This window comes from Notamacropus eugenii, chromosome 5, assembly GCF_028372415.1.
Source record: "Notamacropus eugenii isolate mMacEug1 chromosome 5, mMacEug1.pri_v2, whole genome shotgun sequence".
Taxonomy (NCBI): Eukaryota; Metazoa; Chordata; class Mammalia; order Diprotodontia; family Macropodidae; genus Notamacropus; species Notamacropus eugenii.
The window spans coordinates 218,507,716-218,531,630 of record NC_092876.1 but is presented as its reverse complement, the minus strand read 5'-3'; the positions used below and the strand labels follow the sequence as shown (position 1 = coordinate 218,531,630).

Sequence of the window (23,915 nt, the reverse complement as noted above, 5' to 3'; positions counted from 1 at the left end):
GTGTTTTTCTGCCTTCTAAAGCCAGCCTAAGAACTATTACTATTATTTGGATTGTTATTAATATTTAAAACCATGACCTTGTAATTGGTTTTGAATAGTCCTAAGGTTTTGTGGTTTTGTTTTTCATTCCCTTACTTCAATTTCTTAGCCCTTTTCCATTTTTTTGGAGACCCAATTTTGACTTAATAAAATGAATAGCATTTCTTTCTCTTGTCTAAACATATGCCTCTAAAAATCATATAGGATATAGGTACAATGGCCAGTAGACATTTTACAACCCAAAAAATTAAAGATTCTAAAACCTTGAAGGGTTGGGTGAAGACATCTTGAAATGACTAAATATGATACTAATTTTCACTAAATACAACAGTAATATGAACTGCCTTTTGTCAGAGATAGAGAATTTGAGAGACAGAAAATAATTTAATGACTATTTAGCTAGATGTTTCATTTTTAAGGATGAGGAAATTGAGAGAAGCTAAAATGTTTTGCCCAAATCATACATCTAAAGAAAGATACTTCCAGGAGAGAACACCAAGTCTATTACCACCATCCCCACACCTCCCCTGCAGAGTCCAGTAGTAGCTCCATCAAACCAGTTGCCCCTCAGGAAACAGTGCAAACAGATGAATAACATTAAAATGATCTGGGTAGCATATTACATGCTAAGGTATTTTAAAAAGAATTCTGTTTATCTAGACCTGTTTTTAAAGAGATCAGCTATAAGCTCTCATCAATCTTCTGACTGTAAATGACAGAAACTTGATAGTAATTAGGACTTTAAAAATTCACAAGTATGTGGAATAAAAAGGCATTTGCTGATTTTTTAAAATTCAGTTTATTTAATAGGTTCACAAATTTGGTGTTATCCTCAACTTTCATTCACCTCACATTTCCAGTCACTTGCTAGATTTTGTCAGATTTTTTTCCCCTCACTTCTTACAGCCAGTAATCTCATGGAAGCCGTCATCACCTCTCACTTGTCCTATTCCAGAGGAAGCAAGGGGTGAAATCCAGGTTTCTCTTGGGGTAGGGATGGTCAGAGTGTAGGCCTGTGGTGATAAGACCATAAAAAAATGCAGTAGCCTAGTCTCCTTTCAAAATAAAGGAAAAATCTGAGTGGAGAAGAGAGGTAAGAAACTAACTCTGATAAAGAAAATGAGTACCTTAAATATGGTATTTTTTTAGGAGCCATTTTGTTGTGAGCAGACACAGCTTTTTAAAGGTTTGGCAGTAGAAATGAAGCTGAAACTGGAATCTAGGATGGTATTAATCGTTTACTTTAATCTGAGAATTCTTCTTGGCATGTTGACTGAATTAGTGGTAGAATCACTTTTTACCTTTGAAGCATTAAGTAACTTTGAGAATTTTATCCGTACACTGTAATATTTAATATAATAGAGATTTTTTTAAAAATAGCTTATTTTGTGAAAATGTCACATTTTACATGTGACTTTTGTTGAGGAGAGTGTGGCTGCATTAATGTTTGAGCTGCTTGACAGTTACTGTGATGCTGGATAAAGTATCAGATGTAAATTATTTTCTGTGGCTGCAAAATACAACATTAACAATAATTTTTACTAAATTTATCCTGAATACTAAAGTCTGAAATGTGTCCATTGAAAATTTTCCTCCAGAAAAGCTTTGCAATTTAATGGAATTATGACTAGGTAGATTAATTTTACTTGCTAAATTCACCAGTATTAGATTCTAAATATCGATAGCAAATATAGATGACATTTTAAATTCATTTTTTTGTTTAAAACATTGTGAAAAAATAGTCGTGTCATTGAAAATCAGAGCTCTAGTATGCTTCTGTTGCATTATTTTCAATTACAGCTAGGTTTGTAACTTTAAAATACTATCTCATATTAAATACTTTCTATTAGGTTTTCAGAGCATTTATTTTCATAAGAAATTTAGATTTCTGTAGAGTTCTATTTTGCAAACTTCTTTCACGGCACTGGGTGTATTTAAAAAAACTTATTTCCTTTGTAAATATAAAGCATTAATATGATAACAACTTATATTCATATAGCTCATTAAAATTTAAAAGATTTTTTCTTTCAAAATAAATCTGTGGAACAACTAGTGAAAATATGATTCCTCCCGTAGTCTAGGTGAATAAACTGAGGTGTGAAGAGGGTAAATGACTTTCCAAGAGTCATGTAATTGTTGTGTATCAGAATTGAATGCAAGTCCAGTTCATTTTCCTTTGAACCACAGTGTTCTACTGAATGAAAACTTTTAACATAAATTTCTTTGTGGAGGATGCATGAGATGGTGACTCTGGAGCCCAAGGACTACTGTCTCCTATAACTTCTAATTCTTGACTACCTGCTTGACTTTATTGCTTCCTCATCTTCAAAATGGTGGGGAGAGAAGAGCAGAGGTTGTGGTGGATATTGAACTAGATGGCCCGTTTCTGGTGTATATCTCTGATCCTGTAGTACCTGATTATAAATTAACTTTAACCCTTCCATGATTATTAGGTGTGTTTGTCTTCCAGCAAGTAGAAATACTTTGTTTTAGAAATGAATAGTACATTTTTTTTGCATCAAACTTTGAGATATTTCTGCCCCTTAAATACCAGTAACCTTGTTGCACCCTAACATCCAGCCATCCCCAAATGCTCAAACTTATTTGAGGCCCAGAATTAAGAGATTGGAAATGTGGTGGGCCAATTTGTGAGGGGCAAGTGGGGACACCTTCTTGCCTCCTGTAAGTAGTAGGCTGCCCCAGGAGGAAGAAATGCGAAACAAAACCTAACAGTTCTTCACTGCATAGTCTTTTCCAGGAGAGGAGAAGTGGGGGGAAAGGAATAAGGTAGTAGAGGATGAGAGGCAGCAAGTCCGGAGCCATTACCAGACAACTAATTCTTTTTTGAGAATGCCTCTGGCTCCTTCATCCTTGGGACTTTTCTTTCCCTCAAAGCTTTTTCTCTTATATAGCTTAAACTTTCCTGAAGAATGGGTATGGTGATGAGTTTAGGGCCAGGATATACTAGGAAGGCCCCAGTATTCAAGGTTTTTCCCCTTTCCTTTTTATCTTGAGTAATGAAATTCAGGAACCTCTAGTACCCCCTCCCCTCTCCTTTAACACCCTTCCTCCCCAACCACTAATTCTAGGCCTCTTTTTTGTCTAAATATAATCAAAGCAGTGGAGTACACAAGGTTGGCCTCAAAGATCCTTTCTAGTTTGAACAGTTTGTGAGTTAATAAAATTTGGACCTCTTTTTAACTAAACCTTAGGTCAATCTCAATTTCATGATTTGAATGAGCCTTCTTCTGTGATCTTGGGCAAGTTACTGCTCCTCTCTGAGGCCTCAGTTTCTTCCCCTGTAAATTCAAGGAGATGACCTGCATGATCCCTAAGAGTTCTCCTTGTTCCCCAGAAGCACCTATCTCTAAGAGAACCACTCTCCCTCTAAACCCAAATCCTACTTCTTGGATGTTAAAAGTCAAGAAACAACTGACCATATGAGATTGTCATCAAGTTATTCTCAAGTGAATTTATTAATGCCATTGATTTGTTTGTTCCCTCCAATGATGCAAATTATAAGCCATCCATGCCTGCTCATATACTTCCATAAGTTTACCACATGAAGGTCAGTGAAACATGTAAAACAAGGTTTTTCTTGATTTCTCCTGACATCATGAATTACCTAGGCTGATAATGATGGGTAATGTACTACACAAATGACATTGACGCCATTTATAATAAGTTGTTACAGAAGTTTAATGTAAATTAATGGCCAAAATAAGGAGACCAAAGCTTCCTGTAGAGCTTTGTAATCAGCAAACACTTGAATTAGTTGCCAAGCTGAAAGATGGTGGTGAAAGACAGCACTGTATATTCTTGTTTATAAAATTTTTCCAAAGAAAAATGATGGATTTTCATCAGTAGTATTTTCCCTACAAAGTAGAGAGGAATAGTGGAAAAACAACTTGAAGAGAGCTTGTCAGGAAATCCAATTAAGAAAAGTCAAACGAAGAACTTTAGGGGTGAAAATAGAACAAGAAGGAAAGAAAAAGAAGAAAAATTGAAAAATATCTGCAAAGAATTTTACAAATGGTTTTACCATCAAGAACAATAGACTGACTCCTCAAATTTGGGCTCTAATATCACAAGTCCTGAATCTGCTTGAATGAGAGAAGTAGAAATGACCCAAAACCCCCCAAAAGAACAGTTATGCTACAGGTGAGACAGTTGTAAGGGCATTTGATGGTCGATTCACAAGATATCTAAAAGAGGGAAACATAACAGAAGTGGAGAAAATCTTATACCTTATTAATACAAAAATGAAGTGACCAGGAGAATATAAAAAATTACTGGCCTTTAGACCTGCTTTCCCATCTCTACAAAAATCTTTATGAATCACCCACCTACAAATTGATAAATCCTTGCTTGAAGGTAGTAGTAAGGGGTAGGCAGCCTTTTGCAAGTAATAATCCACAACAGACCACATCTGTACCATGTCTCATTTGAAAGCTGTAGAGAATAGGAGATTACGTTGTGCCTATTGTTTTATTATTGTAATTATGTTAAAATAGTCTTTTAATTCAATAGAGCAAAAAGACATTATAGGCTGTCTTACAACAAGGTGTGTCTTAGCCATACATCAAAATCATTCAAAATGCCTTGAAAGATACTACAACAGAAATAACTTGCTCAGCAACGTTCTGGTTATAATTATCAGTCGTGGCATGAAACAGGGTATTGGATACTCATAAAAGATGATCAACAGGGATGAAGATAATTCAGAGCAGCCTGAAGTTAATGAAGGATTTCCTATTCATAGTGAGGTCCTCCAAATTATCTTCATCTTGTTTTTAATAGCATTGTACCATTTTCATTGATCCCAGGATATCACATAGTTTTCTAGAACAGATCTATAACTAGTTAAGAATTTGATTATCAAGATGGAAGACCAAGTGAATGAAAAATGGTTGTTGTCTAGATTGTGACATGAATTTGAAAGGACTATAGAAGTTGTCCACCATTATATATATCTGAGACAGAAAATACAAATGGACAGTGGTTTGGGTCAAGTAGGAGAATGCGCTGGATTGCATTGTAGGAAATTTCAAAGTTCCTTTAATTGCCCTGTCTTCTCCAGGAAACAAAGATCCATGGCATAGCAGGCAGAATACTAGACTTAAGAGTCAAGAAAACCTGAATTCATTCTGCCTTGGATGCGTATTAACTGGGCCAAGTCACTTAACTTCTCTTGGACTCAGTTCCTCATTAAAAATCAATATTCTGCTAGTGTTGCATTGTGGTTAAACAGGGGTGGAACACAAGTCTCCAAAAAATTGAAAAAGAATAAAAGAGAGAGTGATGGAGAGGAATGTGATTGGGTGTGAGTTTGAAAAATATTAATAAAGAATGTCAACAGGAAAAATGAATGCTAGAAATAGAAGATTGACTGAGAGGGACAAGTTAAGAAAAAAATAGGAAGTGACCAGATGACTGTGGCAGCCTTGACTGCAAAGAAACATCTAGTGGCATATTGTGTTGGGCTCAATGTCTCTCTCCCCTTTCTCTCCCCTTTCTCCAGTGATATTTCTGTGAATCTGTGAGGATTCCTTTTCTTACTGTTGCCCACAGGATTTACTGTCCTTGCTGAAGACACAAGAATTCCTAGTTAGGTTCTGATAGATGGCATGATCTTTGATACTCTGTGTTTTGTTTATCAAGGATTGCCATCCCAGTTTTGAAACAGTTATAGAGATTACTTCAGATCTTATCAGATATGCAAGCACAGACGAGAAATTCCTAATAGCTTTTGTGAAATCTAATACTGAAGAATCTGGAATTTCCTCCGCTGGGGAGCTCCAGGTGTGTGAACTTGGAGATTACAGTTTCTAATACATGTGATAGATAAATCCTAGACAGTTGCCTAAGGCTCATAGGTTAACCAGATGGGCAAGGCAAATCCATTTCAAAATGCTTTAAGGGGCTACCTATATTCTTTTCTAATTAAGGAATTTTTTTTCCTTGGAATAGTAGTAGTACTTTCAGCTGGAGATGGAAACTTTCTTGCATCTATGTTGCATCTATGTGTAATATATTTTGCTTTAGACAAAAGTACTGCAGTCAAGGCATTAAAATTTAATTTTAAGAAATACAGGAGGCGAGCAACTTAGCCATTTTTTTTCTAAATCTGTTCACATTCATGAAATTTCAAGAATAGCCATCTGGTAACAAAGTGCTTTTTGGAAGTTAAATTTTTCTTCATTCATAGGAAGAAGATAATACAAGAGAATCCAATTTCGAAGTCACCCCCATCACTTTGAAGAAAAAGTCATTCTAAGAGCCAGTTGGTGTCTTTGATTCTGACTCTTTGTTTACATCTGTGTCTCTGTTTCTCTTTCACATCTCTTTCCTTCGTTCCGAAAAGAGTCACTTGAAACTTTGGAAAATAGAGCTAAATACTCCATTGAAAATTCCACATTGCTGCATTGCTGCTTTGGTTTTTGCTTTTGTTTAATGCCTTTCCAATTTATTTAGTTCTCAGAAATAACTCTCTGTTTATATAATCCTTTATTTTAACCTCCTAGGACAGGGGTGGGGAACCTAAGGCCACATACGGCCTTTTAGATCCTTATGTGTGGCCTTTTGACTGAATCCAAATTTTACAGAACCAAATGGCTCCCCACCCCTGTCCAAGAATCAGTGTGGTGCAGTGGAGATAGTGCTGGATTTAGAATCCAGAGGACCTCGGTTTGAATTCTAGTTCTGCCACTTACTACCATGTGACCTTGGGCAGGTGACTTAACCTCTCTCAGCCTCAGTTTCCTCATCTGTAAAATGAGAGCATTGGACTAGATGACCTTCAAAGTCCCTTCTCTCTCTCAGTTTATAGGCTCCCACCTGCTCTCCATTCTTACACATTATTTTCTTATGTCTCGGGCATTTTTTGGTAAGTGGGCATACATCTCATTTTCAGGTGTAAGTAAATACAAAAATGGAATTGATATATGAAATTTCATTCTGTATGTTTTCAAGAACTGTGCATATAAGGATTAGCTATATTTAAGCAGATCATAATTTATTAGTATGCAGAATTATTCCATAAGAATCAGCATTCACATAATAGAGAAATTCATTTTTGAGGGTGTGAAGAAGGGTTTAAACAGGCTTTAAAATACAGGAACTGAATTTGATTAATGCTGGATCAACTTCCTTATAAGTCAGGTGCATTTTAGAAACCAGCTTAATTTAATAATTTAATGATCCATTGTTACTAATTTCTTAATTTACTCTTTACTAATGTTTTATGCAATAGATTCACTTTACTCCAGTACAGATGTATTAGTATCTAATCTGTACAAAGCACTGTGACAAGTGCTAAGGGAGATGCAAGAGGCAGTGTTTAGTGACCAAAGTGCTTTACTTAGTCTTGAAAGCCTGAATTCAATTCATACCTTGGAGTGTAGGCACGTCAGTTACCTCTTAGAGCCTCAAGTTTCTTCATCTGTGCAGTGGGCAAAATAATACCTGTTTGCAACCTTTGAAGCAGCAATATACACACATATGTTGTTATTGATATTGTGATTATTATTGTAATTAATTCCCTGCTCTAAGAAAGTCCTGGTGAGGGAACTCCGTCTAACAGTCTAACAATGCAGATTGACTGCTGCAGTCCAAGCGATAGTGCTAAAGAACTGTCTGGGATGCTAAGGGTGAACCTACGGGTGGGCGGACCTTTATGGGTCTGATGCAGACTTGCCTCTGTCTTTGAATATTCAAGAAAAATAAGACGTTGCTCCCTCCCTCAGTGCTAATCTTTTTTACAAGTGATTTTTCAGATTCTAAAGCACTCTCTATATTCTCATTTGGTCCACAAATGGAATTGGGAGGTAGCAGTTGCCTGAATTGTTATTCCCATTATACAGATGAGGAAATTGAGGAACATAAGAGGTGAATTGACTTTATTGAGGGCTGAACAGTTACTAAGATTTAGAATCATGATTGAAACTTACTTCTCCTGATGTCAAATCTAGTGATTTTTCTGTCTTTCCACAGCTCCTTCAAGGAATATAAGATCTAAAAGAATAGATAACATATGCAAATAAACATAACAGTGGTATATGATCATTGCTCAAGAGATATTATAAACATTTAAGTGTTACATTTCCTCAGTGATTTGTGTACAATGTCCCTAGACGATAAGTTAGGGAAAATTCTGCTTTGAACTGGGTGGTCTTAATATCTTTACTGGTTCTAAAATTCTGAGATCCTAAGTATTATGATCCAGATTTTATAAATAAAGTAACCAAGACTTACCAAGTCCACACATACAGCTAACAATTGGCAAAACTGGGATTTTAACTTCAGTCTTCTTCTTGCTTATGATTCCAGCGTCCTTTTTTTTTTTTTTCAATACATAGCTGTATCAATGACTTTGCAATCTGGTGAGGGAATTTTTTCTTTTCTTTTCTTTTTTTTATTCTACACCCTACAATTCCAATGATTTAGAGAACTGGTAAGGAAACTCCTTCTAACAATTCACATCATCATTGATTCTGCAACTTAGAGTCAGAGAGTTGCCCAGGACACTGAGAGATTAAACAACTTACGCAGGGTCACAAAGATGCTATGTGTCAGAGGGAAGATTTGATTTGATTTGTAGACTTGCTCTCCAGCCATTACTAGCTGTCTATACACAAATAAATGGAATACAGTATAGAATGTGATGATTAATCAAACTATCACCATGCATTTATTAAGCACTTTCTTTGCCAGACACAACCCTTGGACAGATAACCCAAGAAAAGTTAAACAGACAACAACAGTTCCAAATAGGCAGAGAGCACTCATGGTTTGAGGAAATGGAGGTTTGAACCAGGCACAGATGAATGGGCAGGAATTCCAAGCTTAGGAGCCAGTATAAACAAAGGCACAGAGGTAGAAAACTACTGGACATTCTTGGAAAATAGACTAGCTCAGCATTGTCGGAAAAGTAAATGAAAAAGTGTAGAGAAACAAAAGGGATAGTCAATGTGTGATCTGCAATTTCAGGAGGCACGATGATTGAGTAAAAAACCATTGAGTACGTATGGCAGTTAGAAGGTTGGTGACCTTGGAAATTAGAGTCCTTGCCTACAATCATTCCCCTTTCCAGGTGCCTCCACACATGTGGTAAATTGACCATTTCTCTCCCTTGCTTCAAAACCTTTCGTGACTTCCACTTGGGAAATAAAATACCGACTCCTCAACTTGGAATTCAAAGCCCTCAGAAAAGGCACTACAATTTACTTTTCTGGATTAATTTCACACCACTACATTACTCTTTGTGGACTGTGTATTCCAGCGAAATTGACCTTCTTGCTGTTCCCTAAACACAACATTCCAACTCTCAGTTTTTGCTTTTCCTTAGTCTGTCTCTCATGCCTGAAATGCTCTTTCTTCCTTCTTCACTTCTGTCTCTTGGCATCTCTAGCTCTTGTCAAGGCTCAATTTAAGTGCTACTTTCTTGTCTTTCTTGATTTTCTAGTTGTTAGAGCTTTCCTCGTTGAAATTGCATTGTTTGTGTTTTGTATTCACTTAGTTATATAAATATTTCCCCCTTAACCCCCCTCTCTCACCCAAGCTTCATTCCAGTATATCGTAAGCTCCTTGAAAGCAAGGACTATTTCTTTTTTGTCTCTATATTTCTAGAACCTAGCATAGTGTCTCGGATCTATTGGTGAATAATAATTGGTTGTTGAATTTAATTAATGTGTCACCTATTAACATAAGCTTACCGATAATAGTATTAGCAAAGGTAAGGAGAGCTATGGGAACACCTCAACCATAGGCACAGAGTGATTGAGATTTTTTATTTAAGAGTAGAAGGGAGGGCCTAATACCAAATGATTATTAACCAATATTACCTTTAATTTTGTCCAAGCAATGATTTCTTATTGATCAGGTCTGTGTGATAATCCTTTATATTCTTTCAGCCTCCCTCCTTGGCACAGACACTCAGTGATATAGGCTCGGTTCAGGACCCCTTTTTTTTATCACCTTTTGACTGTCCTTGGTTAGGTTTGACCAAAATCAGTTGCCTAAAATACTCCTGCAAAGGTTTTCCCTGTTTAGACTTTTCCTTTATCCATGCACTTCTAAATAATTCAGTTTGTCTATCAGAATTGTTGGAGCACATTTGTGAGACTATAGTGGGATTCATCAGAGACAGAGACATTGAAAGATTCAAAAAGAAGGGAATAACTGATGAAGCAAGAGTCTTTGGTGTAGAGGTAGGAAGAGGTTGGGATGGGATGGGACATAGATAGCATTTTTAGCTTAGGAAAGGGTTAATCACTCCTCTCTAAGATAGCAGGGAAAGAGAAGAGGGTCAGTGAACACATAAACATGTTTTGAGGTATAGAGGAAGAAAGTTAAGTAAGCCCATCTTGGATGATTTGGCTTAACTCAGTAAGGTAGGAGGTAAAGTCATCAAGTAAAAATGAGGTTAATAAGATAATTATATATAAGGGAGAACCCACTGTCTAAGCAATCTTTTGAGAGATGGTCAAATGGCAGTCCAAAAAAGTTTGAGTATAAAGCTGAATTAAGATGTAGAGAGGAACAGGCCCAGAGAACCCAACAGAACTACATTTCCAGCAGATAGATTTTTGGGGTAGGGGTGGGGAGGGAAGAAGCAAGAGCTTTACAAATGTCTTATTTGAACCTCACAGCAACTGAGGGAAGTAGGTTCTATTATTATCCCCATTTTGCAATTAAAGAAACTGAGGCAGACAGCATTTAAGTGACTTGCCTAGGATTATCCTGTTGGTAAGGATCTGAGGCTGAATTGGACCATGAGCTTTCTTGATGTTAGGTACGGCTGTCCTAGGCCACCACTTGCCTTGGGAGAACAGTGCTGTTTGTCCTTGTGAGGATACCATGAAGGCCTTGCAATGCTCCAAGTGGGAGCTGCTTTAATCGTATATCATGTGTATGTTTCCATACAGATGTACTCCATTTGTGAGGGTGGCACTCATGTGGCAAGGAGTGTCAGAGAAAATAGTTCTGTTCTGGAACAGTTTCCATAGTTAATGTGAGAATAATGAACTAAATTAACAAGATCAATAATTGTTGTTTAACTGTATAATTTTCTGTAATCTGCATGGCATCAGACCATAGGAGAGGAAGAAGCAATCCCCAAGTTTCTGAATTAGCAAGGTATGGGAATGGAAGAAAGAGAAAGGGTGATGAGATATTTTAGGGTAATGGCAAGCATGTAAAAAATTACAGCTGGGTGGTGTGGTTAACAGAGTGCCAAGCATGGAGTCAGGAAGACGCTTCTTCCTGAGCTAAAATCTGGCCTCAGACACTTAACTACCTTTGTGGCCCTGGGCAAGTCACTTAACCCTGTTTGCCTCTGTTTCCCTGTTTGTAAAATGAGCAGGAGAAGGAAATGCAAATCACTCTAATATCTTTGCCAAGAAAAACCCAAATGGGGTCATGAAGAATTGGACATGACTGAAAAACAACTGAACAACCAAACATGTAAAGCTAGATTCCAGTTTCTGTAGAGTGACAATGGAAGCTAGAGTGATGATCTGAGAGAATCAGGATAGGTCAAGAAAGGTAGCTCAGTCTAATGGAAAGAGGATTGTCTCTAGAGTCTGAGAATTTTGGTTGAAACTTTACCTCTGTGCTTATTATCTGTGGTGCAACCTTGGATAAGTGGACTTGTTGGGCCTAAGCTCAAAACTTCTTTGAGCTTAGGGATAAATCAAGAAAAAAACCGGTTAATGAAAGAAAATGGAGAAGCTTTGCTAAGTGGGGATTTTAGTACATTTGCATAGAATTAACCTTGTGGCAAGACTCCATTTACATGCTGCCTTCTTCTACGTGAAAGGTCTTTTCTCATCCCCCTTTACTCTCTGTTCTCCTTAGGGACTAGTGCCTCTCTTCTCAGAATTATGCTGTATCTGTTTGGTATGTACTTGTCTATCTACATGTTATGATGGCTGGTAAAATGTAAATTACTTGATGGCAGGAACTTTTCGGCTTCCGTTTTTGCATTCCATGTGCCTAGCACAATGCTAGAGTTAAGCATATACAGGCATAATAAATGCTTGGCAACTAAAATTCCCTGAAATTCTGATTTTTTTCCAACTTATTATCTGAACAGTTCTTCCTTTAGTACTTTAGATTTAGGTTTTCCTTTTGTCCTTTCCATATTCCATTTTGTCATATTCTTAAAGTACTTAAGATATTAATGATTGAAGAATGGGATTCCTTACAACAGAAACCTTGTGATAAAATTCTTTCTAACGAAAACTTTTTGTAATACAAATAATCACCTACTCCATTTATGTTTGGGCCCTAGAACAGTGTGAATAATTGTATATTTATAGTTTCCTTTTATTCAGTACTTTCCCAAAAAGTGAAATCCAGTGTCCTTTTTATTATATTAAGTCATCTTACTGTTAACTTCTATTTTATTTGAAAAGGAACATTTTATCTTTGTCATTTCGAATTCTACAGGAATTGGTTTTTCCTCCATCCTCCTCTCCTCTCATATATAATATAAAGTAGTTTTTAATAAGTGTTTTTTGCAAATTTATCATTGATTTAGTTCTCTTCCAATTTTCTGTTTTGGGGATTTGTTGATAATTTACCTATAGGTTCAGTTCCCCATTGATACCATAAATGTGCAACAAATAAACTTAATTTAATATACTTTCATTTAATGAAGTTTGCCTCAGAAATCTGATACATTATGTATATTGATTGCATCTTTATGATGTGGTTCTACTTGTAGCTGACTCAAGAAATTTGGATGAAATCTTTCGAGGTCTTTCAGATCTTTTCTCCGCACATTCCAATATTATTTAATTGGTCGGAGGCCAAAAGGTTTTTGTAACCTAATTTGTATGTTTTAGTGGAAAATCATTTATCAAAGAAAATTTTATTTCTTCAACATGTAATTTATTCTCCCACAAAACTCCTTCAATGCCTAATATAGGCACAGCAATGACCATTGTTTCTGGAAGGCTAAGCCAATAGAACATAGTTTGCTATGATGCTTGTTTTGCAAACATGAAGTTGTTCCAATGCAATTGATTTATTAGGGAGCATTTTGACTTTGTGTTTACTGATTTGAAATTTCTTCCTCAAGAAACAAGGAGGATGCAGAAAACTCCACTACTTCTTAGCAACCCACAACCTACCGCTCTTCCACCATCCACTGCCTCGGTCAAACAGGTCTTTGTCAAGTTAGGGTGTCATATTTGCCATATATATCTTCTGGAGCTTCAGTGGGAGTTGTGGATGGAGAAGAGCTGGTTTCCCTTACTTCCTCCATGAGCCCCAGAGGCCTGAAGTTTTGTGAGAGATACTGTCAGCCAGCTCTTTGGGAATTGTTTATTGTGGTGTTGTGTATTTCTTAACCATTTAACACATATAAAGCTATGCTAGTGTTTTTATGAGTTTCCTATCTTTTTTAATGTGTCACTTATGAAGTTTCAGAGCCTAGTAGCCCAACATAATTTTCTCCATGAGCTCTGGTTTTTATTCCTTAGTTTTGCATAGCGTAGTGCTTTTCAGGAACACTTGTCACAACACGTATGTCACACATGTAGCAGAACTAACTCTACAAGCTCTGATAGGTTCGAGGATCTTCAGTTAAGGTTCCAGTGATGGTCTGTGTTGGCTGCTTAAAGACCAGCATAATTAATTATGGGCAAACTCATAACCAGGAATTTAGCCATGTAGAATTCAAATAGAAGAAAATTGCCTGGAGTTTAATGCAAGTACCCTTCTACTTATTTAGTAATGGTAGAAGTAGAAAAGGAAACTGCCATACTAAGAATTAAAGGCAGCTTAGATGGCTCAGTGGATAGAGTGCTGGTCTTGAAGTCTGGAAGACTTTGAATTCAAATTCTGCCTCAGACACCTACTAGCTGTGTGAACTTGGACAAGTCACTTAATCTCTTTTTGCCTTAATCCTCTAGAGAAGGCAATGGCAACTTCAGCATCTTTATTAAAAAAACCCCAAAACTTCATGGACATTATTGGTGTACCGTGTTCCATGGGGTCATGAAGAGTCCAGCATGACTGAACAACAAGAATACTGAGTCACTTTCTTAAAATTTGCTTTTGGTATTTTAAATGAGATTTTTGTCCAGTGACTGTTGAGTTGATATGCAGTAGGAGAAACAAAACTGTATCCATACTGACATCACTGTAAGTGGAATTTGATGATATAAAGCTGCAGTTTAATGAAAGGAAGGTTCCTAGATCCTTGATTTCAGAGAGGTGACCTGTTTGCGCCTCTCAAGGACAAGGGGCAATACCTTTGTAAACTCCTGCTCACCAACCCTTGCAATATTCCAGATAAGCATAAGCAGATAGGTTACCATGCAGATAATTGCTGTTTATGCACCACCAACATCTTTTTCCGAGGATGAGGAAATGGAAAATGCTATCATTCAAACAACAGGCATTTACTAAGCCACTCCCACTGTGTCATGTACTGGAGATATACAGCAAAAAAAATTGAACAGCTCTGCCTTAAAAAAAAAAAAAAGTCCTTCATTTTATCAAGAATGTGGAAGCATCTTTCGAACTAAGTCAGTACATACCTAGATACGCAGTGACTTCAGCTCCTCTCCCTCCCCCCCAAAAACCTAAATGCCTTCAAAAAGAATACTCTCCTTCATTTATATTAAAAAGTTAGGTCTATTCTTTTTTTTTTTTTTTTTTTAATGTTTAACAATCACTGCCATACAATTGCGATTTTATCCCTCCCCACCCACCCCCCACTACCTCCCTCCCTCCCCACGACTGCATACAATTCTGTATAGGTTCTACATATACTTTCCTATTGAGTATATTTTCACTATAGTCATGCTATGTAGTCAGACTAAGATAAATGAAAGAATCCGTATAACAAATCAGAACATGATACACAAACAGATACACATACACAAACATGATCTGCTACATTATGTGAGTGACTTCCATATTTCTCTCTCTGAGTGTGGAAGGCATTTTGCCTTGAGGTCCACCATTGGGATTTTTTTTTTTTTTCAGAAGTTCTTGTGTTATTACAAAAATCTAAGTCTACCAGAAAAAACTCTCACACACTGTGGTTGTTGCTGTGCATAAAGTTCTCCTGGTTCTGCTCCTTTCACTCAGCATCAGGTCATATAAGTCCTTCCAGGCCTCTCTGAAGTCTTCTTGTTCATCATTTCTTATGGCACAATAGTACTCCATTACATTCATATACCATAATTTATTCAGCCATTCCCCAATTGATGGACATCCCCTTGACTTCCAGTTTTTGGCAACTACATAGAGTGCTGCTATAAATATTTTTGTACATGTGGGACCCTTTCCCATTTTTATGATCTCTTGGGGATATAGTCCTAGTAGCGATATTGCTGGGTCAAAGGGTATGCACATTTTTGTAGCCCTTTGGGCATAGTTCCAAATTGCTCTCCAGAATGGTTGGATGCGCTCACAGCTCCACCAACAATGAATTAGTGTTCCAACTCTCCCACATCCTCTCCAGCATTTATCATTTTCTTGTTCTGTCATGTTTGCCAATCTTATAGGTGTGATGTGGTACCTCAGAGTTGTTTTGATTTGCATCTCTCTAACCAATAGTGATTTAGAGCATTTTTTCATATGATTATAGATAGCTTTAATTTCTTCCTCTGAAAATTGCCTGTTCATATCCTTTGACCATTTATCAATTGGGGAATGACTTGTATGATTATACATTTGGGTCAGTTCTCTATATATTCTAGAAATGAGGCCTTTATCCCCGAGCTTAGCTGTAAAAATTTTTTCCCAATTTACTACATCCCTCCGGATTTTGGTTGCATTGGGTTTGGTTGTGCAAAAACTTCTCAGTTTAATGTAATCAAAGTTATCCATTTTGCATTTCATAATGCATTCTATCTCTCCTTTAGTAAAGAATTCTTCCCTTCTCCATAGATCTGATAAATACACTATTCCTTGCTTCTCCAGTTTATTCATGGTATCAATCTTTATACCTAAATCATGTACCCATTTGGACTTTATTCTTGTGTACGGTGTCAGGTATGGGTCTATGCCTAATTTCCGCCACACTGTTATCCAGTTTTCCCAGCAATTTTTGTCAAACAATGAGTTCTTATCCCAGAAGCTGGGGTCCTTGGGTTTATCAAACAGAAGGTTGCTATATTCCTTGCCTACTGCATCTTGAGTGCCAAGTCTATTCCACTTGTCTACCTCTCTGTTTCTTAGCCAATACCAAGTGGTTTTGATAATTGCTGCTTTATAGTACAGTTTAAGGTCTGGTAGCGCTAGGCCACCTTCCCAGGCATTTCTTTTCATTAGTCCCTTTGATAAGTTAGGTCTATTCTTTAAAATTTCTTAAATTTTAATTTTTTACAAATATTGGTGCCTTTGGTTTTTTTACATCACAGTTATTTCAGGATATAACTCCTCCCTAGCCCCCTAAACAATGGACTGGTCTTTGTAACAAAGAAAGCACAAATTGCAAAAAAAAAAAAATAATATAGATATTATATATATATAATTTAAATTGTAGTATGGATATGTCATACTTTACACAATAGATATAAATCTGCAACATTTTTTCATGGAATTCTATAACAATATAGTATTAGCATTGAAGAGATCTTGGATATCACTTAGTCCATTAATGTTAAACTCAGAAAGGAATCCCTGCAGACTACGTATTGATTTAGAAAATCACAAATTAATATTAGCTGTGTTCTATAGATACATAGTATTTTTACTTATTTTGTTAACTCTTTCACAATTACAATTTAATGTGGTTAGAATCCTCAAGTTTGACACACCTAATCTAGTCCAAACCCTGGTTGTTTTGTTTGTTTTTTAACAGATAAGGAAACTGAGACCTAGATAGGGAAAATGACTAGTCTAAGTATGTAACAGCAACTTAGATTCAGAGCCAGAAATAGAATCCAAAACTCAAAACAGAACTTACCATCTTTATCCCCCAAACCCTTCACTTTTCCAAACTTTCCTCTTATTTTTAAGGACCCTGTCATGATCCCAGGTATCTGGGTTTATAATTCTAGGTTCATCTTCTATTTTTTTTACTCTCACTTGTTCTATACAGTAGCCTAACTATACAGTATCTAACTTTTTGTATGTACTTTGACACCCCTTCTCTCCACTCACACAGACTCTAGATCAGGCCATGTTCACACCTGACCTACATTATTGCAACTGTCTTCTAAGTACTCTCTTGGCCTCAAACCCTCTCTAACCCATCCCTACACAGGTATAAAAATGTAGATCTGACCCCTCAATTTAATAAACTTCAGCAGTCCCCTATTACCTTTAGGGTCAAATAGAAGGTTCTGTGTTTTAACATTTAAGACCTTTTTCAGCCTGGCCCCTTCCTGCCTTTCCAATCTCCAGGCAGCAGGAATAGTGAAAAGAGAAAGAAAGGAATTTGGAATTGAAGATTTAGGCTTAAATCCCACCTAGTACCTGTATGACCTTGGACATGTCATTTACCAGTTCCTCACATTTGCTGGTTGATTGATTGAGCCCTGTCCCATGCTTTTTGTACTATAAGCATCCCAATTCTGAGTTTATATTTTTCTTATTATCAGCTATGACACTTAATCAAGATAAGTATTAAATTCCCTTATTTAAAGTATTAATATTATGACATCATTATCAGAATTTGAAGTAGAGTATGATACTTACAGAATTTCCCTGCACATTTTTTCCAATAAATATCAGTGGTACCATTGTGACAGTTTACAGAAGTTTTCTTTTTTCTTTTTTGTTTTTGATTTTTGAGTCACTTGAGATTGTGTTAGCAAGAAAGCTTATATTCCACAGTTTAATTTTTAATGTTTGGACTCTGATAGGGAATTTACCCCATGGTTAGTTTAAGTAGGGATGGGGAACCTGTGGCCCTCTCGGTTCTCAAGTGCAGCCTTTTGAGAGAATCCAAATTTCACATTTGTTCTTCCCAGGATTTAGATTCAGTCAAAGGGCTGCACTTAAGGACCTAGAGGACAACATGTGTTCTCGAGGCTGTAGGTTCCCCACCCCTGGTTTAAAGGGTTTTTGGGAAGTCATTCCTGGAGAAGGTCTATTTAAAGAGCTGATGGCAATGTGAACATAGGAGGCAGCTAACATACTATTTGCATATAGCAGCCAGCATTGTTTGGTCTATCAGTTGTTACTGTTTGCACCTGTCTAATATTTCATTGACCAGCTGTCAGTATTCAAGATTTCACTGGTAAGGAAAAGTGATAGATGTGAACATCAACAGATGTAAACCCAAAAGGGGATCAGTAGGCTTTTTGAAGAACAGATACCACTCTGGCAAAACAAAAATAAAAACTTTGCCCTGCCATTTTAAAGTTTTCACTTGTATATATTTGATTATTATATTGTGGGAAACCATTTTTCTTTGAAAATTTTTCATAACATCATTATCTTTTCCCAATAAAGTCCTCCTCCAAAGTAACTCTCCTTTGAAACAAAGTTTTTTGTTTTGAGATGTTATTTGATTAGTTTTGGAGATTCCAGATGAGCAAACTTCCTCTACCAGTGCTGCTCAGTAAATGCTCTTTAACTTATATTCTTAGAAAATTTTGAGCATTTCTATTTCACCAACAAAACTCTGCAGGAATAGATAAGTAAGAGACACCCCATTTAAAGTAACTGTAGACTGTATAAAATATCTGGGAGCATACCTGCCAAGAAAAACCCAGGAACTACACGAACATAATTAAAAAATCTTTTTTTCTTTTCTTTTTTTTTTAACAAATAAAGTTAGATTTAAATAATTGGAGAAATATTAATTGTTCATGGACAGGCAGAGCCAATATGATAAAAATGACAATTCTACCTACACTGATCTATTTATTCAATGCCATCTCAATTAAACTACCAAAAATTATTTTATTGAGCTTGTAAAAAATAATAAAATTCATTTGGAAGAACAAAAGGTCAAGAATACCAAGGGAATTAATGAAAAAAAAAATGTAAAGGATGGTAATTTAGCAGGGCCAGATCTTAAACTATATTCTAAAGGTACTAATTATCAAAACTATCTGGTACTGGCTAAGAAATAGAAAGATGAATCAGTGGAACAGAGTAGGCATACAACCCACAGTAGTAAATGTTTATAGTAATGTTGTATTTGACAAATGTAAATATTTAAGCTTGGGGGATAAGAATTTGGTTAAAAAAAATGTTGGGAAAGCAGTCTGACAGAAATTGGGTATAGATTAATATCTTAACACCATTTACTTTACAATGAAACATAGCAAACTTAATTTAACTAGTGTCTTAGTTTAGGTTCATAATGATGATTCTGTCACTTTACTATAAATATATGGAAGGGCTAATAAATAGAGAGATTTGGTTTAATGGTAGGTAACATTTGATCAGAGAACACCTTTAATTTTGGGCAATAACCTGGAAAAAAAATTACAGGTACTAGGGTTAGAAGTTCAGGGTTAAAGTCCTTTCTTTTATACTTAGTAGCCTTGTGACACTGACATGGCACAACTTCTCTGAGAGTTTTCTCATTCATAAAATGAAAATAATATTTGTTCTTTATACCTGCCTTCTTAGAGTAGAGTGAGAGAAGACTTTTTATAGGGATCTGGATAAGGGAAGGCATAGAAACAGAAGAATATAGGAATATTCAGGTGGATAGAAAACAGTTGATTTTGACTAGATTAGATTATGGGAGGGGAGTAACAGGAGAAAAGCCTAGAAAATGGAGGATACCAGCTCATAGAATCCTTTAATGCCAAGTAGGGGAATGTAAATTTTATTCAATAAGCAGTAGGGGAGCTACTGAAAATTTTTCAGCAGAAAGATGGTACTAGATATATGAATAACGGTTATTCTGGTAGGAGTCTGAAAGATGGATTGGGGATGGGGAGAGTATTGAGCCAGAAAGACTTACCTGTTAGAAAGCTATTAGAATATTTCAGGCAGGCCGTAATGAAAGAAGTTGTTTAGATGTTAGAAGTAAGAATGGAGAGGGTGGCACAGATACACAGGGGTGGAATAGATAAGACTTGATATCTGTTTGGATGTGAGATATAATGGGGACTAAAGTCAAAGATTGCATTGATTTGTAAAGTGACTTCTGCAGTACTAAGGAGTTAAGAGTAAAGTAGGGGCAAGAGAAAGGGAAGCCAACTGTGGGAGTTGCCTAGGGTTTGGAATTATCCAGGTACATCAGGAGAACCTAGGGGCTTAGGTGGACTGTTCTTTGCCAGAATAGATAACTCCAAAGATAAGACTGTAATGATGGGGAGGGAGAAATTGAGGAAATGGTGATAAGCTTAAAGAACACATTTGATTAGGAATGTGACCCTGAAAATGGGGAAGGACAGGAGATTGTGATCAAAAGAATCTAAAAGATGATAGTATCAGTTAGATGAGTAAGGAATTTCATCATAATACTGTTCATTTAAAGGAATGTAAGTAATTTATCTCTTAATTAAGATGTATATTATGTATACTGATAAGTGGGTTAGGTTATTTTGTGTAATGTAAGCAATTAAGCAGTATTTTTCCCTTTTTAATTATATTAAGAGATTTTAAGTGGTTTTTTGGTATTTATACCAAAGTCATTTTTAATAATGATTATTTGTAGACTTGTTTGGAAGCATATACAGACTCAGCTTGTCACCTTCTAGATCAAGGACACCTATTTATGAGCTGATTGGGATTAGGATTTAGGTATTTATAGAACAGAATTTTTCTCTCTGTTCAGTAAAATGACTCATAGGATCAGATCCATGAATTTGATCTCTTCATTGTATATTTCTCCTCCCGGTGACAGACCTTGAGAAAATGCTGTCTTCTCATTGCTTTTTTTTGTTACCATTTCTTAATTTCTCAGTTCACAAATGTGGACTTTTCTTAGTTCACAGAACTGGAAGATCTACTATTTGAGAGTAGTGGTTGTGTCACTTTTTGTAATTATTTACCCAATGTCTATCTCAGTGCTTGCCTCATCCTAGGCACTTAATGGGATCTTTTCTTCTTGATTGATTGACCATCCTCATCTACTATAATTTTCTTTTCTCTGGGTTATATTCTGACACTGTTTTCTTTTTGTTTTTCCTCCTACCTTTATGATCTCTCCATCTTAGTCTTCTTGGCTGGTGTACATTGAGGACTTTATATCCTTTCAGCTACCAGATTTGAACCTTGGTGTTATCCTCAACTTCTCATTTTTACTCATGTCATATATCCATGTGATTGTCAAATCTTGTAATTTGTTCTTCCCCAATGTCTGTCACATCTAACCCTTCTCTCCAGGTTCCCATCAGCCTTGACTAGACTATAGCATTCATTTCCTAATTGATCTCTGCCTTTAAAGTCTCTTTTTCAATCAATTGTCTGCACAGTTGCCAAGGTGATAACTTCCAAAGAATAGGTCTGATCATATTACTCCAATGCTTAATAGACTCCAATGGCTCCCTATTACCACTAAGATCCAATATAAGCTCCTCTATTTGGCCTTTAGAGGGTTTCACAATCTGACTTCAATCCACCTTGGCAGGTTTCTTTATATATTATTCCCTTCCGTGTACTCTATGATCCAGCTAACCTGTCATTCTTTCTGTTCATCATACATACTCCATCCCCAGCCTCCATGCCATTTATTATCTAGGCTCTCCCCAGTCACTGGAATGCATTTGCTCCTCCTCTCCACCTCTTAGAATCCTAGTTCCTTTCAATGCTCAACACTCATGTAGCCCTCGACATCAGGCCTTTACTGATTTTCCCAATTACTATTTACCTTCCTCCAAAAATCACCTGCATTTGTTTTGTTTATTTAATGTGTACTTTGTAAGTTGCATGTACTTTGTAGATTGTTCATGTATGTTTTGAAAATATATGCATGTTATCTTTCCTAGTACAGTGTAAACCAATTAAGCAGAACTCCTTTCTTCTTTGTATTTACATGTCCAACACCCAATATAGTGCTGGACGCACAGTAGGTCTTGAGTAAATGTTTATTGATTGATTAATTGATTACCACTCTCCTTTGTCCTTCTGATGGACTGATATGCAGCAGAATCCTTCTAAGTTTTTGTTCAGTAGAGTATCCATGTTTCTGACTTTATACTACATTAAGAGATGCACTATCACCATGCACAGAGATGGTGTTATTTAACTGACAGTAAAAGCAGATTTATTGTATAATAAAGCATCTTATAATTAGATTTTACTACATATTTTTATTTTCTTTAATCTTCTTAATACCTTTTTTTGGGTAAAAATGATCAAAGATGATAGTGTGGGCTAGTGGAAAAAAAATCTGAATTTGCTGTTCTTCGATCTGTGTTCTTATTTGTGATCAGCTGCTTCACTACCTGTGTGATCACAGTCCAGTCTCTTAACCTCATTGGGTCTCTTCCTAACTTGTAAGTTAAGATTGTTCATGATTTAGATCATCTCTAAAATCCTATCCAGCTATTGATTTTATGATCTTGGGGTAGCAGGGAAATATAAATAAGATATTTACCTGGATACTTAAAGCCCTTTGCAATTTAGCTCCAATCTACATTTTTTCAGGCTCAGTAAACACATTTGCTACTCTCTTCCATGCACTCTATATTCCAGCCAAATTGGCTTATGTACTAATCCCTGAACATAGCACTGTATCCCCTTCTGCCAAGCCTTTATAGATTATCTTTCCCCACCTCTGCCATTTAGAATTCCTACCTTCCTTCAAGGTTTACTTCAGTGCCTCCTGATGCTGTTACTGAAAGGATTGCTTTGTAATCCTAGCCTTAAAATCATACAAAGAACAAGGTTTTTATGCATGCACAACAGTTTTGGCATGACCCCAGAGGAGAAAGGCTAACAGAGCTAGATCAAGTGATTGAGGTGGCCAAGCAAGAGTACCTCCTCTATCAATCTACCAGTCCAAGAAAGGGTCATCCAGAAATTATTGAACATGCCGTGCAGAATGGCAGGGTACTCCATCAATTCAAAATTAAAAAAAAAATTCTTCAAAATTCACAAACCTAAGCAGGAAATGAAATTGTTAAATTTTTAAATGGCATTTTTGTGAGTTTGTAGTTAGTATGCTTCACAAGTTGTTAAAGCTTAAAACTACTCTAAGACTTTTGGGACATAATATATAATAAAAATTAGAATTTGATAGGTGTATAAGAGCTGTATAGTCCCTAGAGATTTAATCCCCCAGCTGTGAGTATTCATGATGCATTTGATCAGGAGCCTGTTCAAATGGCATTTGAGTAGAGCCCTGAAGGAAAGTTATCAGGATATTGATTGGCAGAGAATGAGGGGAGAGGGCTATTACAGTTGTAGAAAATCTTGTGATGAACAGTCCAGAGGTGACAAAGAATTGAGCATGTTCAGAATAATATGTAATAGTGTAGAATAATACGTAACAGTATGGAAAAATCCCTGACTTAGGTGATCCAAAAATGAATATATCTATGGTTTTTGAAAAATAATGTTTTACTGGGCTAAAAATAAATGTTAAAAATTTTCTTTCTGTTTTTGTACAGTAGTTTCATCTATTGTCATATAGAGAGAAACTTATTAACCACTGTATTGTAAGGATGGGAGATACTTTTTAATGATGCATTTCCAATTCTCAAGCTTTGAAATACTGTTTAGATTTTAATGGTTGCCTATGGACTCTGCAGTGCAAATGTAACTTGCAGTCAATTAAATGTCCGTAGTAACAGAAAGCAGCAGTGGTAAGGACAAACCCAAAATAATTTAGCATATCCTTCCCTGTCACTCTTAACCATTATTTTGAATCTAGTAAAAATTCTGCCATGGTACTTAACCTGATAAAGTAATAAGGTGAAATTCTAAGCAACTTTAGCTTTTGAAGACTAAAAGCCATTTTACTATTTAGGTTTGTTTTTTTTCCATACTTCTTC

The 23,915-nt window shown here is 36.2% G+C and overlaps 1 protein-coding gene across 43 annotated transcripts in view; it reads left to right on the top strand.

The window, feature by feature from the left end:
* BAZ2B (bromodomain adjacent to zinc finger domain 2B) overlaps window positions 1-23,915 on the top strand; it is a 353,036-nt gene that overhangs the window by 165,706 nt on the left and 163,415 nt on the right. For 23 of the 43 annotated variants that reach the window (XM_072612103.1, XM_072612086.1, XM_072612106.1 and 20 more), the window contains exon 1: window positions 11,920-11,937. The exons of 19 other annotated variants lie outside the window; for them this stretch is intronic. In XM_072612103.1, the coding sequence (XP_072468204.1) occupies window positions 11,922-11,937 (16 nt within the window). In that variant the 5' untranslated portion in view covers window positions 11,920-11,921. Of the gene's footprint in view, window positions 1-11,895; window positions 11,938-23,915 lie in introns of those variants that run through there. One more of the 43 variants, XM_072612064.1, reaches the window with a different exon arrangement.